Source organism: Maylandia zebra, linkage group LG20 (assembly GCF_041146795.1).
Source record: "Maylandia zebra isolate NMK-2024a linkage group LG20, Mzebra_GT3a, whole genome shotgun sequence".
Lineage (NCBI taxonomy): Eukaryota > Metazoa > Chordata > Actinopteri > Cichliformes > Cichlidae > Maylandia > Maylandia zebra.
This window is the reverse complement of record NC_135186.1, coordinates 34,102,515-34,119,170: the sequence shown is the minus strand read 5'-3', so window position 1 is coordinate 34,119,170 and position 16,656 is coordinate 34,102,515. Positions and strand designations below refer to the sequence as shown.

Genomic DNA, 16,656 nt, shown 5'->3' with positions numbered 1-16,656 from the left:
AATCCTATTATGTCTTACCTAATATAATACTGTGGCCCTTTATTCACACTAAAAATTACAATAATGTATAGGTTTTTTCTTCTTCTGCCTAATAAAATAAAATAAAACTGAATTTAATTACAATAAATTCTGGATTACCTCAAATCTTTCTCATGGATGTTGCATATATTAAATTTTATTAGTCTATTAAAAAAACATGTTGGGTAGCCAGTTTAATGTTGTGATGCAGTTTAAAGTAAATTAGTGCAGCACTGGCATTCACTCTGAGAACAGAAAAGCTCAAAATCAGCACAAATAATGAGATATCAAACTTTATTGAAACATTTTGAACAAACAACAACATAATGATAACACTTTGGATAAAAACAGATATAAAAAAACGAGACATCGAGATCGAAATGAAGGGTTTCCTCTCAGAGGGAAATTAAAGTCACACAGAAAAGTTTGACTTTTATCAATATACAACCAAGAGTTCTTTATCAGGACATTTCTTTTTATTTATTTAATTAATTAATTTCACTTGACTTCAGCTCTTTGTGCTTAAAATTTATTTCCTATGCTTACCCGATTGGCTGTTTATTCACTTAGACTGAAACAAGAGCCAATCAAGTCACAGAATCTATCTTTTTTTTGGCTAGCATTTGATTTTTTTTCTTCTATGCTTACTTTTTTTGATGATCCTATGGGGGAAAGTTTAAACTGATATTTACACAATTTTTATTTGAACTGCAACAGGCTCACATTGTAAAAAGAAACCAGGAGGAATGAGTTGTAACAAGATGACTTAGAGATTTATAAAATGTGTGCATCTTTAGTGAACATGTAGTGTTTCATCATCAACTTTAAGACACATTTCCAAAGCACAGCCACATTTCAGATTGGTCGGATGTGGGTAGTATAATACTTGTAGGTTAAACTGAATGAGAGCAGCTTTCCAGGACGAGGAGGACACATAAGCACCTCATGTAGACATCATGGCTCATTCAGGATCAAATGTGATCATATTTGTGTGTCCAGTCATCCCCAGCTTATTAAAACTAACAGTGAGGATACAACTGCCCACAAAGCTAAGCTGAGATCCAGCTTTCATGGCAGCGTTACCTAAGCAGAAGGTTTAGTTGAGTGTCCATCCATGAGCTCAGGTTTCCTACATTTGTAGTGTGAATATGAAATATAAAAACGGTTTGACTTCCTAAAATCAGATGAGGTCTGAGTTTGAATGAGGCTGGAGTCAGAATCAAATCTCTCTTGTTTTTTGTTCACTTGTGAATGAAACATTGCTCTGACTCACCTTCCCACAAATTTCCACAATAAAACTGCAAACGAGCGTTAAACTCATCCAGGAAAACGTCTGCCTGACGTCACCTGTCTACCTGTCCTTGGCAGAGCGCAGGTCAGTGGTGATTGGGTCGTGCTGGATGGTCTGGTGCAACATCAGAGCCAATAAACCGGCTCGGTTGGTCATGGCGGTCCTCAGATTCCTCTCCTGCTCGAATAGCTCGTCCAGTTTATACCACTGACAGAGACAAAGAGAGAGTTAGAAAAGTCCAGGTGTGTCTTAATGTTAATGACGAGGCACTAAATAAAGTTTGTATGAATAGAGATACCACTCGGACTCTCTCCAGGTCGACTTCGGCCCGGCGAAGTTTCTCCCAGCAGTAATGCTTGTTGCACTTCCTCTTAGACACCCGACAGAACTCGCCGGTTGGCTCAAACACATCTTTGACCAGAGGACATCCGCACACCTCGTCTGCTGGGACCTGCAACAGGAAGTCAATAACAAAGAATCAGGAAAATGTCTGCCTGACTTTGAGTCCAGAGCCAGGACCAGAGTCAGCACCAGCTAGTCCAGAGTCAGGACCAGAGTCGGGATCAGCTAGCTCAGAGTCAGAACCAGACTCTGCCTGACTGTCTCCAGAGTCAGGACCAAAGACTCCAGAGTCAATAAAGCGTCAGGAACATCTGAGTCTCTGAGCCCAAAGCCAGGACCAACCAATCCTGACTTTGTACTCTTCTCCAGACTCTGAGTCCAGACTCAGGACCACATGCCACATTAAAACTGTGCAGCATCCAATTTCTGATGTTATGTCCTTTAAAGACTTGAGACAGTAAGTTAACCTGAACAGAGACATGTTTTAAATATCCACAGCTGACAAGTTATGTAAGAGCACACCAACATAATATTTTAGAGCCCCACAGACATTTGCTAAAATAAAAAAAAGTTCTTCATTGAGTTTAAGAAAGGGAGGAAAAGAGCAGCGGATTAAAGCCTTGATCGAGTCATAAGTTGTTTTCTGTAGACATAAACAAACCTTTGGATCTCTGGAGTGTTCAGGACATAAAACCTGCAGCCGCTTACAGTACGTCTTACTTTGAGGGTTGTAGACATCGCAGAATAACCTGGTGGCTCTGAGAGAGACAGAGAGAGATGAGACACAAACAGAGGAACGGGTAAAGACACGAGGGACGGACAGGTGCACGGTCTTACCCCTCTATGCGTGTTGGATACATGGAACCAAACGATGTTTGACTCTCATACTGTCGGACAAAGAAACAGAAAGATCAGATTAAACAGTTTTCCTTGGTGCCTACATTACCCACAATTTACCTCAGAATAGCTGACTGTCATGCCAGGGGATGTAAAACTAGCTGCTGTGCCATAACCACCATATGCCTGCTAATATTCTGACTTCATGTGCAGCCTTAGACCAATGGTGTTAAAAGTGGAGGACCTCAGGGGTGCTAGGTTGCATCAATAATCTTTTAGGGAGAACTTATTATCCTCATTTATTATTAAACTCCAGATGAGTAGCTCTTTTAAACAGAAGATTTGAACAGCAGCATTGGGTGAATTTGCTAAAGGTCATTTTTCCAGCTGTCACTGAATTTCACTGGTTTATTGTGGCCTTTGTTCCCACATCGCTGTTATTAATTTCCTGTTTGATCACCTCATTAAGGCAGCTGTAATTCATATCCAGTACAGACCCCAGGTGGACACACTTCCTGTTTCTTTAAGCTAACCTTAGCGTAGCATCGCTCCATATGACGCAGAGCCACCTTCGGATTGACGGGGTGACTGCAGGAAACACAGAAGATCTGAAAGTCTGTGTCGTCACCGTCACCCTCAGTCACCTGCAGAGACAAACAGAGAGAGGAGACTAACTAACAGCTGATCACACTAACAGCGGAGTGCACTGGGTGGCTGCGGTTGCCACAGACCTCCTCGTGCTGTTGGACTTGCTGAAGTTTGGCATTGGCGATGATGCCTTCTAGCTCATGGAAGCGTTTCTCCATCAGCGTGAGACGCATCCTCGCCGCCTGCTGCTCTTTCCTGATCCGCTCCAGCTGTCTGCGTCCAATCTCCTCGGCAATGCAGGGACTCTGCTGCCACTGCTGGATCCTCTGAGGCAGGATCTCATAGATGCGACTGAGAGACAGAGACGAGGCGTCAAAGAACCAACAGATTTCAGAAACATGTACTGGTTCTGAGAAACCAAATTACACCAAGGTAACAGACAATGTCATGTTTGCTTTCTGCATAAGTTTGAGGTCCTGGGTGAAACCCCAGAGTACACAGTAATAAGGTGTACACGGCACCTAATACACAGCACTAGAAGTGCTGGCACAAATCACATTTTGGTGCCATCTCGGGTGGTCGTGCACAATTTTGGCGGTTTTTACCACCAATCTTTTTTACCTGCAGAAGCACAGAATATCGGATTATACAGCAAGGAGATGCTGCAACAGCTTCATGAAACTCTGGAGAAAACCTTGGAGAAAAAAAATCGTGGCAGTTTCTTCCCTTTTGGTTTAACTTCTCTTCAATCAGGGATGATGCAGAGGTTTTCTCTGAATAGCAACACCTATCATTTACTACAGCGGTACCTGTGACGATATCACCACCAAAACCAAAGCGGTGAGCATAATATGCTCTCGAATAGTCAGATCTATGCTAAGCAGCTGAGCTGGATGCTGTTAGAAACTGTGTGAGAAGAATGGGAAGCCAGTCAAATTCACATTAGACAAGTCCTCTCACCTTCTCAGAGCTGCTGCACAGCAAAGTGACTGACCAGAAAAAAAAACAATCAATGGCAGCAATGGACGTGTTTCACCTCTGGAAAGATGACCAAAGTTTTGTATTTCAGAAATAACCTGCCAGTTTGTGTTTGGAACAAATAGTATGCACTTCTTTTTTCACGTGTAAAAAGGGTTAATGGACTCAACGGTCCAATTAGATATGGTAGCTGACTTGATACAAGCTTTCTAACTTCAGCATAGAACTGCTGAATTTAGAAACTGCTGAATTCTCTGGCGGGCTTGCCGTGTCAGCCGTGTCGTGTTCACATGAACATTTAGATGATCTCAGACTCACTTGGCGGCGAGCTTCATGCCGCACTCCTCGGAGCAGTATTTGGAGTTGGCCCTCGCCGGCTCGATGCATCCTGGACCCAGACACTGCCTCAAAGCTCCGCCTACTTCTTTTACTCCACCCTCTCCCGCTCGCTCACTGTGCCGCACACGCTCTCTGTGACGCTGCTTCACTTTGTGGCGCCGAGGCTTTGCCTCCTCTTTAGGAACAGACACGGACTTCTGCACGAGGACGGGTGTGTTAGTGACATCATAAGTGACATCTGTGGTCAGGTGATCTAACCGCTCTCACCTTCTTCTCCGGCTTCTTCTCGTGTCTCTTCACGTGTTTCACCTTCACCGCCTTCTTCCTCAGAGAGTCGGACTGAGCATCATCCTCTTCACTGTGCCACACCTGCAACAAGAAGACGTGTCACGCACACAGAAAGTGCCTGCCTGGCAGCTGATTGGTTGGAAACACCTGCACACACTGACCAGGTCTCTGTATCCGGCAGCTTTGTATTGCTCGTACAGCTCCAGCTCACTCTCACTGAAACCCTCCTCCTCGTCATCTTCCTCCTCTTCAGTGTGATGCCCCGGCCCTTTTCTCGACAGGCTCCGCCCCCTGGCACCGCTGCGACTCATCTCCTCATCCTTGACCCGAAGCATCTTCTGCTCAGAGAACATATGCAGAGTAAACAGCATCATTAGCACAGCAATAACGGACATCTGTCTAACGGACATCTTTAACAATCAGAACGAGTTAGCAGTTCACCATCAATTTGAATCCCTTGTTAAAGGTGACACATTATGCCTTTCTTGTCATATATACCTGTATTTATAAAGTATTTTTCTTACCGACTACTCAAAGCCCAGGAATCACTTGCCAACCAGCCTAAGAATACACATTTTTCCCTTGCTATGAGTGCTTGTATCAAGTCCAACATGTTGGACCACTCACAAACATTACATGCATGATGTCATGCGAGAAACGTCTAAAGGTAGAACAAAAGTATGGAGCGGGAAACAACCATCCTCCACTCTAAAAAGCCCCATCGCTACGGTAACCAGAGACAAAGATCCAGAACTTTAATCTCACAGTTGTAATCGATACACGGACTGATGTCAATGTGTAACTCTTTTCATCTTACTGACGAATCAAAGCGCTTTAATGTTTTACTCAAAGAATCTGAAAACTATAGGAGAACTGTGTAACAGCAAAGATGGTGGGAGAAGAATGCATTTCAGGGTCAAAGTTGGAAAACTTTTAGCAGCTTCTTTAAAATCAGGTTTGAATAATGATTTTATAGAAGCTTTAAAAAAAAAAATCCAGGTTACTTGTGAAATTAAAGTTAATTTATATAATTCTTCAAGAGAACTGTTCAAATAAATGCCCAGAGGGATTTTGAGATGACTGCCAAGTGCAGAGATCTGCTCCTAGATCAGACCCGGGCATCGTATGGACCAGCAGCCACGTGTGCCATCAAAGGGAAATGGGATTCAAATTTTAAATAATTAAATAATCATGTAGTTTGTGCCATTTAAACCACCAAACAGTCTTTGATCAACTCTCCATTAGATAATGCCTTAATGATTTTTTTTTTTTTTACAGTTTTGTGGGAAACTATAACACAACTTTGGTGCTTTTATTTTGAAGGCAAAAAAAAAAGAATTTACATATGTTAGTGTATGCAAGCAAATGCAGCTTTGCTGTAAATGCACTGGACGTTTATGAGATACGTGACTCGACAGGAACTCTGACAGGGAGTGTTTTTTCCCACACAGGTAACTACACGCTTGGATAGGCTGAAATGGAACAAGCTGGAAGGTGTGGATGCGAGACAGAGTGACTGAAATTGGCATTTCTGCAGTGCAGTACACACCACCAGGTGTTGAGTAACCAGCACTAAAAATTAACCATGCTGCTAATGTGTTAACCAAAATAGTTAACTACATCAGGGCAGGCGCACTGAACCACAGACAGGCAGTTGCACTTTTAGAGCAGCATAAGGCTAAACATAGTGATATAAGCTACCGCATCGCTATCAGGTGGCTCAGCCTGGGCAAAGGGCAAAAAAGAGGGTTTTGTGAAAAGAAAGGACACTCCAGAGCTCTCAGACACAGAACATAAGGCAGATCTTGAATTTGCTGTTGACATGTATGCATGAATGGACTAAATACAGCACTGTAAGCACACATACAATGTACAGGCCGATGAAGGCTTTCATAAAAAAAGTTTCTCATCAGAGACATGCCAACAGTGAAAGAAGCCATAACATCAGCTTATCGCTTCAGATGGTACTCATGTATGTTAGGAGTCCTGCATGATGAGTTTTCAAGGCAATCTGAAGACTTCAAAACAGTTACGAGTGAATTGTCCTCAGCTGCAGTGTTGATCATGCATCCAGTGAACTCAGTGACCTGCAGTCTGATTCGCTGCTAGCAGAGCACTTCAAGTCAGATTTTTATTCTTCTCTCAAAGAGGAGAACTTTGCACACATAAGGACACATACTCAGAAGATGTTAGCTCTCTTAAAGCTAAGATCCACCTTTAAATGTAAACAAACATTTTCACTGAGGAAGCTTAACAAATCCTGATACAGATGCTCTCAGCAACAGTCACCTGTCTGCCGTGCTTTGCATTCCCAGCTCAGACATTGAACCAAACTTTGAAATCAACTGGTCAAGCTTAAAAAGGCTAGAGTTCTCTCCCCGAAGAACAGAAAAAACCTGAAAATCTGCAGATGAAATAATTAAACTACAGGAAAAACAGCAACAACTTTGCATATCTTTGAAATTCTCTGGTTTCTCATGTGGCCACTTGGGAAAATGATTTGCCCACCTGCTCCAGAATGAATCCTCAGATCTACAGTGACTATAAGATTGTAGATGCATCACCCCTAAAGCAAAGAAGCCCAACAACAGAAAAACCAGGAAATACGAACCATTTATGTGAAATAAAAATTCTGTAATATTCATCCTCTAACTAGATGCAACATGGAAATCAAAGATGAATTCTGCTGCATCATTTCCACATTTAAAGGGAACTTTTCTAGCAGTTATCAAAGTGCTGCAGTATACATTTCACCTGTTTGATTAACATTTTAGGAAACTACAAAACTCTGATGTGCATATTTGATTTGTTCTGTCATTGATTTAAATAACCAGCATTAGCTACCTTTTGTCAGAGTTACCTGTGTGCTGCTCCAGTCCTTCCTGGTTGAACAAAACAGGAAATAGAGGGTGGAGCTGGTTAAAATGCAGAGGGGTAGCAAATGGACCAAACCACTCGCTGTGACAGCACGGGGGGTGGGGGATCTGTGTACCGAGTTTAGTTATTGTCTCTGTGGTTTTTCCCCTTTGTGTTTAACAGGCGTTCCTTTGCTGTGTTCAGTCCTCGCTCTTCTGGTTAGACCAGTTCTTCTTTTGTTATCTTTTTCTGAGCAGTGCTCTGTTCAGCTGACCTTCTTTATGGACACAGCTATTTGCTAACCTCGACTTTTTCCTTCCTTTGTTGTTTTAATGTGACTTTGTGATCGCCTGGGTTAAATAAACACCCAGCTTGCAGCTGAACTACCTGTGTCTGTAGTTTGACTGAAAGTCTCCAACATTTTTTGTCTTTTTCTCCCTCAAGTCTTAAAAAAAGAACTGGATCAATTTCCTACCACAACTTGAACCTGAAAAAAAGACGCTTTAAAAAGTTCTTGAAACCATGAAATCATTTACAAAGATTTGCAAGGCTAAAGCTTTTGCCCTGACTTTACAGTTTCAGTTATACAGTGTACCTTGAACTCTTGAACCTCTTTTAAATGTGTCATTCCTCTGCTACCCTGTGCTGGTCAGTGTTTACGGCCTGACTCACTCATTTACAAAAGCAAATATGAAGGATCGCTGCTGCCAAGACTGCGTGCAGCCAAAGCTCAGCAACATGACGATTCATCAGTCCCAGTCAGGCTGCAGTAATGTATTTACTATGGTGGGCCAAGAGTGCCAAAATGAATTAATCAAATACATCAGTAAATAATTAATTAAATATGTCAATAATTAATGACAATTAAAAATATTAATTAACTGATTAATTGTGACAGCAATTACTTAGATAAATACATAATTAATTAAATATGTATTTAATTAATTTTAATTGGAAATAAAAATCTAATAATTTATTAAATGATAAGATAAGATAATAAGAAGATAAGAAGAAGAAGACAAGAACAATGAAAGGCAGTTCGGCGTCTCTCCATTAGCAGTATGTAGATTTTTTTACATTAAAATTGCTTTAGAATAAAAGATAAAAGATACATAGATATATACACCTGTATACAAGTTATATATGCTGTAAGGTGCATTGCAAAGGAGCAGGTGCAATATAAGGTACAATGTAATCTTTGGTAGTGCACATTGAGTAAGAGGTTGGTTGCATTATTATAATAAATTATATTAATTAGACCTGCTATTAATTATGATAAAGACGGTTCATAAATAGAATATTTAAAAGTAACAAATTAAAATTGAATGAATTATGTATATATTTACTTAATATATGATACATTTAATAAGTTAGTTAACCCTTTAAGACCTACCATAGAACCAAGTCCGCCAGAGCTTACTTTATATTTTTACATGCTGTAGTGCCATTTTTGGGAGCATTTCAAGTTGCTATACATCAATACAACTGTTATAGCCCATATTTTAATAATATGTATGCATTAAGTCCATAGTAACTACATTAATTGCAAAAAAGTGCAATAAACTACAAAAAAATTGAAAATCGTTTTTGGTTTTTTTTTACATATATTTCTACTTGGAGAAATTTAAGAGGTTTATCCCTCAAAACTTTAAATACAAAAAAGTTGCAAAAAATAGTTTACAACAGGAAATTTATTTTGAGTGTCTTCATAGTTTTATTTTTGAGATACACCAATTTTTATATACACTGCAGGAAAAACGAAAAACAATCCTATGATGCAAATTTGCAAAGAAAACAGCAGGTGCATCAAAATAAACTGTGTTTCCAGCTGTGCAATTCGAGTTCTAAGCATCCCAGAAACTATTCAGAAAAGCATAAAGTCAAACATGACTTATAAAAACACCAGTATAGGCTCTTAAGGCCTACAAGTAAAAAACTAAATTTTCCGCGAAAATGACGTCACTTCCGGTTTCGGGCAGGAAATGGTGGACATGCGATCATTCACGCTGACGTCTGTTTCAATGTGGGAAGTGTTACGAACAGCTGATCGGATCGGCAAATCGTGTTTCTGGAATATTATGTTTTTGTTGCTGCAAGCGCTTTTTATGCAATTTTTGCAAAGCTTTATGTGGAAGGAAACCGTGACCGAGGACAAGCTGATGGCATAAGATGTAAGTACAACTCCTCCGGTTTCATATGCAAAAAAAATTATTGCGCTAGCTTATGCGGTTGCAGTGCTACCGGGATTTAAAAATAGTTACACAAAAAAGAGCGTGCCCACTCTGACCGGCTTCAAAGGGTTAATGATGGAGTTCTTTAAGTCATTTTGGCACTTGTGGCCCTTCATAAGAAAGTAACCAGCTATGTTATTAGTATTCTGCAATTAGACAAAAAAATGTAACGAAACTGTCTACTGGTGACCTGCTGTGGTTTTGACTGTTAAATTTTCTCATGTATGAGCACCGGCTGTAGCGCTGTGAAGACATGACATGTGTAAGTGTAAAACAAAGCGCGCACACACACACGTACACAAATCGATCACACTGTCTGCCTCAGTTTCAGGGATTTTTATTTCCCTCCACTCGCACATTTTCACTGTATGACAATGAGGTTTATTCACGTACCCGGGCTCGGACCTCACACTGCCGGAGCCGGCACTTCTGTCTGATTTTGTTCGGGCCTCCAAACTTCTTCATGTCTTTACAGAAGTCGCACTGAGCGCAGTCCTCCGTCCTCAGGCAGGCGTCACACTCTCCACACATCCTCGCCGAACGCTTGATCTGGAAAAACGAACAAGGAAACCGAAGCGGTATGAACGGCATCGACACTCCAAGTCTCCCGCGAAAACCCGGATTGTGGCTGGAGCTTCAACCTAAGCACTTAAAGGACTTAAAAGTTTGAAAATTCATATGTAAGAGCAGCTAAAATTGTCAGCTGATGGATACGGAAAGGAAGAAGTTGAAGGTTAAGATACTTTAACTAGTAGCAGGTAAAAGTTAGTTTGACCCTCTGAGGTGTAAGTCAGCCTAACCCCAGCCTGAGCAGTTAAAGTGCTGGCTGAACTGTGTCATGTGATCTCTTGGGTACCTGTGAGCCCCGCCTCTTGTCAGTCTTCTGCTGGGGGGTGGAGCTTCCATCTCCATCAGTTTTATCATCTCTCTCCGGTTCCGACTCTCTCTCCTCCTTCATCTTCTTCTGACGGTATTTAATCTCCAGCGAAGAGTCTCTGTCTGCAGACAACACAACGCACAGATCACAGCTTTAACACCTGAAGAGGACCAACTGTGCTCTTCAACAGCTCGAGGTTTTTATTCTGAGACTAGAGAAACATTACAGGATTTATAGTTTAAAAACCTCCTTCACGTTAAAGTGGCTCTTTTGATCAGCTTGTCCTGTACAAACCAGTTTTTCTCATCTGTGGAACATTGGCCATCTCAAATACACTGCACAAAAAAGTCATAGGAGACACAACAGATGTCAATGGGAGAAAAAATTATGGTGCTGGATATCTGATAAAACTGGGTAATGTGTAAGGAAAAAAAAGGATTGGGGGGGGGGGGTGTCCTCTCAGATCTGGACCCGGACATCACTGATCTCCTGGACAGTCTGAAGTGCAACCTGGCAGATGGGCAGAAGCATGATGTCCCAGAGGTGTCCTAATGGATTTATGTCAGTCAAATATAGGGACAGTCAATGGTATCAATTCATTCATCCTCCTGGAGCTGCCTGCATGCTCTCACCACATGAGGTTGGGCATTGTCGTGCAGTAAGAGGAACCCAGGATCCCCTGCACCACTGTAGGGTCTGACAGTGGGTCCAAGGATTTAATGGCCTGTAGAGGTCTGTGCATCCCTCCATGGATAAGACTCCACAGACCATCACTGATAAGCAGTGAGTGCAGGAGCCTCAGACATTGACACCAGTGCTCTACAGGAAGTCATTTTGTAGCTCTGACAGTGCCCATCCTGTTCCTCCGTGCACAAAGGAGCAGATACCGGTGCTGCTGATGGGTTTCTAGTCCCTATCCAGCTCTCTGAGAGTCACTGTAAGTCTCCTGGAATCTCCTCCATGCTCCTGAGACTGTGCTGGGAGTCACAGCAGACCTTCTGGCAATGGCACGTATTAAATGTGCAACTTCTGTAGGGTCCAGATTAGGGCTGTGCGATACGACCAAAATCTCATATCCCAATATAAGACATTTATTGTCCCAACAACGAGATTTATCACAAAAATTTTACATTTTCTGTAAATTCTGTGAACTGGGCAACTCGACTTGCGTGAAGAGTTTTCAGCTGGGCGTCGTGTGCCTGGAGTCAAGTTTTCTTTGTGAGTATTTATTACTCGTGCTGCGGGGAAAGCCTGTTCTAAGGTTTATTTTTTAGCACATGACGGCTCTTTTTAGCGTCTCATCTGTAAACACTCTGCATACTATTTCACATGATTCAGTTTATTTTGAAAAATCTCAACAGGATCTTCAGCTTTATTGTGAAAGGTCTATGTGGAAAATAAACAAGCGGATGGCAGAGCCATCGTTGTTGGTAACGACAACGCATAAAAACAGTCGCTTGTCCGTCTGTAGTGTGGTTATATGAAAATATAAGAGAAAGAGAGAACTTTAAGAAATTCTACAGTGACCATCAAAACGATTAAAAAATATTGCCATAAACTGTTTATTTTGGGACACCACGGAACAAACGATAGCTCCTCTAGTACACCTGTTGTTAGTTTCATTAGTTTCTTAGTTGCCCCTTGGGGATAAATAAAGTCTCTCTGATTCTGATTAACACCAGAGCAGCTGAAACTGATTCACGACCTCTTCTGCTCCTTAAGTGACCACATCCATATCCCAGAGGTTTGATGCTAAACCTTTGAGCAGTGTATATATGACACAAAATGAGAAAAACTATAAAAAATCCCCTTTAAGCTAGTTTAAAGAGGATTTCTGTAAATGAATTCAGTCTTAAAGCAAATATTCAGAGGTCTATTTTTATCAGTGGACTAATACACATTATGTTTTCTTCCAGCTCAGAGAGGAGGGACACTGACTTCTGCAGGGCGGGCAGTACCACACTCTGATGGCTTTGGCTGCCTTCTCCGAAACTCCAATACAGTCTCCATGAAACCACTCCGTGCAGCTGTCGCACCCTCTGACGGACACACAGACAGACAGGTTAGGGTTAACAGCTGTGTTTGTTTGTTTATTGTTTACAGATAAATAAATAAAGTGTGTTACATCATGAAGCAGTTGATATCTGGTTTCCTGCAGACACAGTAAACCGGAGCGCTCATGGTGTCCATGGGAAATCTGCCCCGTCCTCCTCCTCCGTCACCTTCTTCACCTCCCTCCACTTTTCCTCCTCTTCCTCCCCCCTCCTCCCCTTCCTCCCCCTCCTCCTCATCCGGGGCTCGCTCTGCTCCTGCAGCCTCTTCAGACTGACAAACAAACAAGAAACACACAAACCTGAAAAGAGTTCATCATCAGAGATCTCACTCGGTTTTACTACAAAGAGGATTCGTCTTCTGTGTTGATCGCGAAAGACCAGCACCAACACAAACTGGAGTAGCCCACGTTACTGGTTGGTCCACATTATTCTGACGGTGCCCCCCTCAGAGCATTGCAGCCTGCAGAGCTGTGTGTGGCACCAGCAGACTGCTCTGTGTTGTGCTTACCTGAGCAGATTATCCAGTCTTTTTTGGCTTCAAACAGGCTAAACTTTATTAATATAAGACATATTTTCCAGCCCTACTGACCAAAGTACCCACATCCTTTAGCCCTTTTAATACTATATTACAGTACAGTGCTTTTCCTGTAACACTCATACCACTGGGTTGTCTGTAGCAGCTACAAACCCTAAAAAGTGAAATGTAAATAAAAACAGAATGCAATGACTTAGAAATATCATAAACCCAGATTTTATTCACAACAGTGAATAAACTGTTTAGACTGAGACATTTTACTATTTCATCTAATATTCTGAACATTTTGCAACCAGTCAGATTTAACTGGGAACATGTCAGTGACATGTTTGGGTATAAAAAGAGCCTCGCAGAGGGGCCGCGTTTCACTCTTCAGAGTTACACTTTCAGAATAATGCTGCTCAACATAAATATTCCATCATCTGCAGTCCGTAATATCATCAGATAATCTGAAGAAATCTCTGTGTGCAGTGGACAAGGCCAAAAATTGGATGCCTGTGATGTTCAGACCCACAAATCTCTGAGCCAAAGCTGGACTGAGACAGTGGAAAAACTGATCTGAGGTCAGCAGTATCAACATTTTAAATTATTTCTGGAAAATATGGACGCCATGTCCCTCGGACTAAGGAGGAGCGGGACCATCCAGCCTGTTATCAGCACTCAGTTCAAAAGCCTCTGAGGGTACAGGAGTCCATTAGTGCCTTTGGAATTGAACACTTGCACATCTGTAACCATGAGTGCAGAAAGGTATACACAAGTTTTAGAGCATCAAATGCTCCCATCCAGGGAAGGCCTTGGATATTTCACTAAAATAATGCTAAGTAGGGCTGCCACGATTAGTCGACTAGTCACGATTACGTCGACTATCAAAATTGTCAACGACTAATTTAATAGACGACTCGACGTTTGAAGCTTTGTAAGATCCTGAAAGACGCAGGAATAAGCAGCAGGATTTAAGTGTAATAACGGACTGAAACAGAAGATGGCAGCACTGCATATACAAGGATGCCAGCTGCCGTTAAACTCTGAAGAAGAAGAAATTCAGGGGCCCCATTTGTAGGCCGATTCTGTCACAGCGACGAAGGCTGTCCAAATTCGAAGACTCCTCCAAACGCGGCCGACAAATGCATCCTTCATTTCCCCAGATTTGAAGGATGGGTCGGGTGTATCCATCGTGGCCCAACCTATCCCAGAATTCCTAGCGCGGCCCAGCCAATTCCAGTTTCCAACAATGGCGGCAGCTACTTAGTTTTAATATTACTCTTATTACTCTGTCTGGGTCACAAAATAAACATTTAAAATATTTTCAGGCGAGAATGTAGCTGTGTAAACTTCAAATATCTGCTCGGTTTATCAAGACATCATATATTTGTAAAAGCGCTCCGACGTTTTCGGAGACGTCTGTTACCCACCAGCTCGATAGCTAACCGGGGTTCAAGGCTCACTAAAGCCAGTGAGAACATTGAACTCCCAGTACATCGTTTTCGGGGGGACTGGGAATCTATCCTACCTCACAAATCATCCTACCCGTTGTTTCTGCGCATTCGCGTAACACAACTCCCAAATTTACATAATTTTTAACCCATTGTGAACACTTATTATGGTTATGGTTTGGATTAGTCAAAAGTCGCTGTCAAATTATAATACGTGTAGGACGATTTCTCAGAACAGCGGCACTGCTAAGCAGCTAGAAACCCACTCCCCCTGAGGAACCTGGATTCAGAAGAAACGTGACAGGAAACTCCAGACCCGGTTCAGGACCTAAAAAATACTCCTCTGAGACCTGCGGATCCCTGGACTAGATTACTACTGAGACTGTGGAGCGGCTTTTATTTGGAAAATATAAAAAATCTAGATCTCATCAGACCAGTTTCAGGTCTAAGAACAGTTTTGTTTAATACATTTGATCTATACTCTAACACCTGGATTAAACCCCAGAGACCAAAGTCCAGACACAAAACCAGGACCCGGAGGCTCATTCGATCTGTTTATAACTCAACAATATCCACAAAAACAAGGCGCAGTCTGTTATCGCACTAAGTCTGTATTACATTGGTCTACAGGATCCACACAAATTCATTCACATCAATTAAGACATCACTGTCTGTTTAACATTAATAACTAATATTTCCCTGTCCGAGCCACCAAAGGTGTGCAGAAGCAAAGACTGCACACAACGACATCAGACTGAAAGTGTGGTGTGTTACTCATTTTACCTCTTTATTTGCATCATGAATTGATTGTCGGAAGTAACTGCAAGGTAAAGGAAAACAGAAGCATGTGAAACAGACGAGCCTGCATTAAAACCACTAAAGTGTCCTTTAAAAAACCCGCCTGGTGACACCTGAAACCCGCCACCGTGCAGTGATTTAACAGCTGATTTCTCCACATGCAGCCTGCACGAACCACGTGACAGCATCTCCAGTCCTCCCTGATCACCAGCTTTAACCTCCTGCAGGAGCAGAGCTCTCCTCACGCCTCTGCTGCTCCGCTCCGACCAGACTCCGTTTACTTTTCTGCAGATTTTAGCCGCGTTTAGGCTGCAGGATGGAGAAAAAGGGAGCTGCTCCTCTCTTCTCCTCCATCAGTACAACGTGACAAACAAACCCGGACTCACCATGAGCTGCTGCAGCTGCTGTGAATTCACAGAAGAAGAAGGAGAAGGAGGAGAAGAAGAGTCGCTTCTCCGGTTGAAGCTGCAGCCTCTCGCTCGTTTTACAAGCTCACCAAAAATCTGCAAAAATCTCTTTGTGTCCGCATCATTATTGTTTTCCTCTTCTGTAGTTTTGACCGAGGAGCACAAACGGCGTGTGTGTGTCGCCACCTGCTGGAGGGGAGGCTGTGACATTAGAACACGCGTTTGGGTTTTTGGAGGTAATTTAAGCCTGCAGACAAAACCGTGAAGACTGAGAGGTACCAAAGTGCAGGGAGCTGCAGTGACTCAGATCTGAAGGGTCACATGACACTTTACACGAGAATAAAACTGATCTCTGATGTTTGGACTCCAGTCTGTGAACACAGCGATAACACAGTGAACAGGTTTCTCAGGAGCAATCCTTCCTCAGGTCTACAGGAGGAAAACAGGCTGTATAAATCATGTGAATGAGCATGCACATGTGTTTGTTGTCTTTAAATGATTAACACCTGTCCCAGCTGCTACTGCGACACATATTAATTATTAATTATTAAGTTTACGGCTCACTTGTGAGCAGCTTGTGACTGTTTTGGTCTGAAATCTTCTGATGTTGTTTAATAGAAACAATCATCATAAACTCGAGACTCGGCTCTTTGCAGCTTTCCTTTCACACCATTGGACTGTTTCATCATGAAGTGCAGTTCTCCCTGCGTCCAGCAGGTGGCAGCAGTGAAGCACATTCAAGCCTCCGCCGGCAGCTCAACATCTGCTGAAACATCTGGAATTA

General features: G+C 42.2%; 1 protein-coding gene across 1 annotated transcript; it reads right to left on the bottom strand.

Moving 5' to 3' along the window:
* Positions 1 to 295: 295 nt before the first annotated feature.
* Positions 296 to 16,097, bottom strand: cxxc1a (CXXC finger protein 1a). Its single transcript, XM_004568164.5, has 14 exons — positions 15,852 to 16,097; positions 12,771 to 12,970; positions 12,584 to 12,684; positions 10,625 to 10,767; positions 10,162 to 10,317; positions 4,843 to 5,019; positions 4,661 to 4,762; positions 4,373 to 4,590; positions 3,220 to 3,427; positions 3,022 to 3,132; positions 2,489 to 2,538; positions 2,313 to 2,409; positions 1,608 to 1,760; positions 296 to 1,516 (listed from the first exon to the last, which is right to left on the bottom strand). The coding sequence occupies exons 1-14, from the start codon at positions 16,080 to 16,082 to the stop codon at positions 1,370 to 1,372; spliced, it is 2,094 nt and encodes a 697-aa protein (XP_004568221.1). The 5' UTR covers positions 16,083 to 16,097; the 3' UTR covers positions 296 to 1,369.
* Positions 16,098 to 16,656: the final 559 nt, after the last annotated feature.

Excerpts from the sequence above, each read along its gene's own strand:
- cxxc1a (XM_004568164.5), bottom strand. The coding sequence starts at position 16,082 with ATGTCACAGCCTCCCCTCCAGCAGGTGGCGACACACACACGCCGTTTG. Across the intron at positions 5,020-10,161 it reads AGTGTGAGGTCCGAGCCCGG|AAGATGCTTCGGGTCAAGGA; the intron begins GTACGTGAATAA and ends TTCTCTGAGCAG. Across the intron at positions 3,428-4,372 it reads GGCATGAAGCTCGCCGCCAA|TCGCATCTATGAGATCCTGC; the intron begins GTGAGTCTGAGA and ends TCTGTCTCTCAG.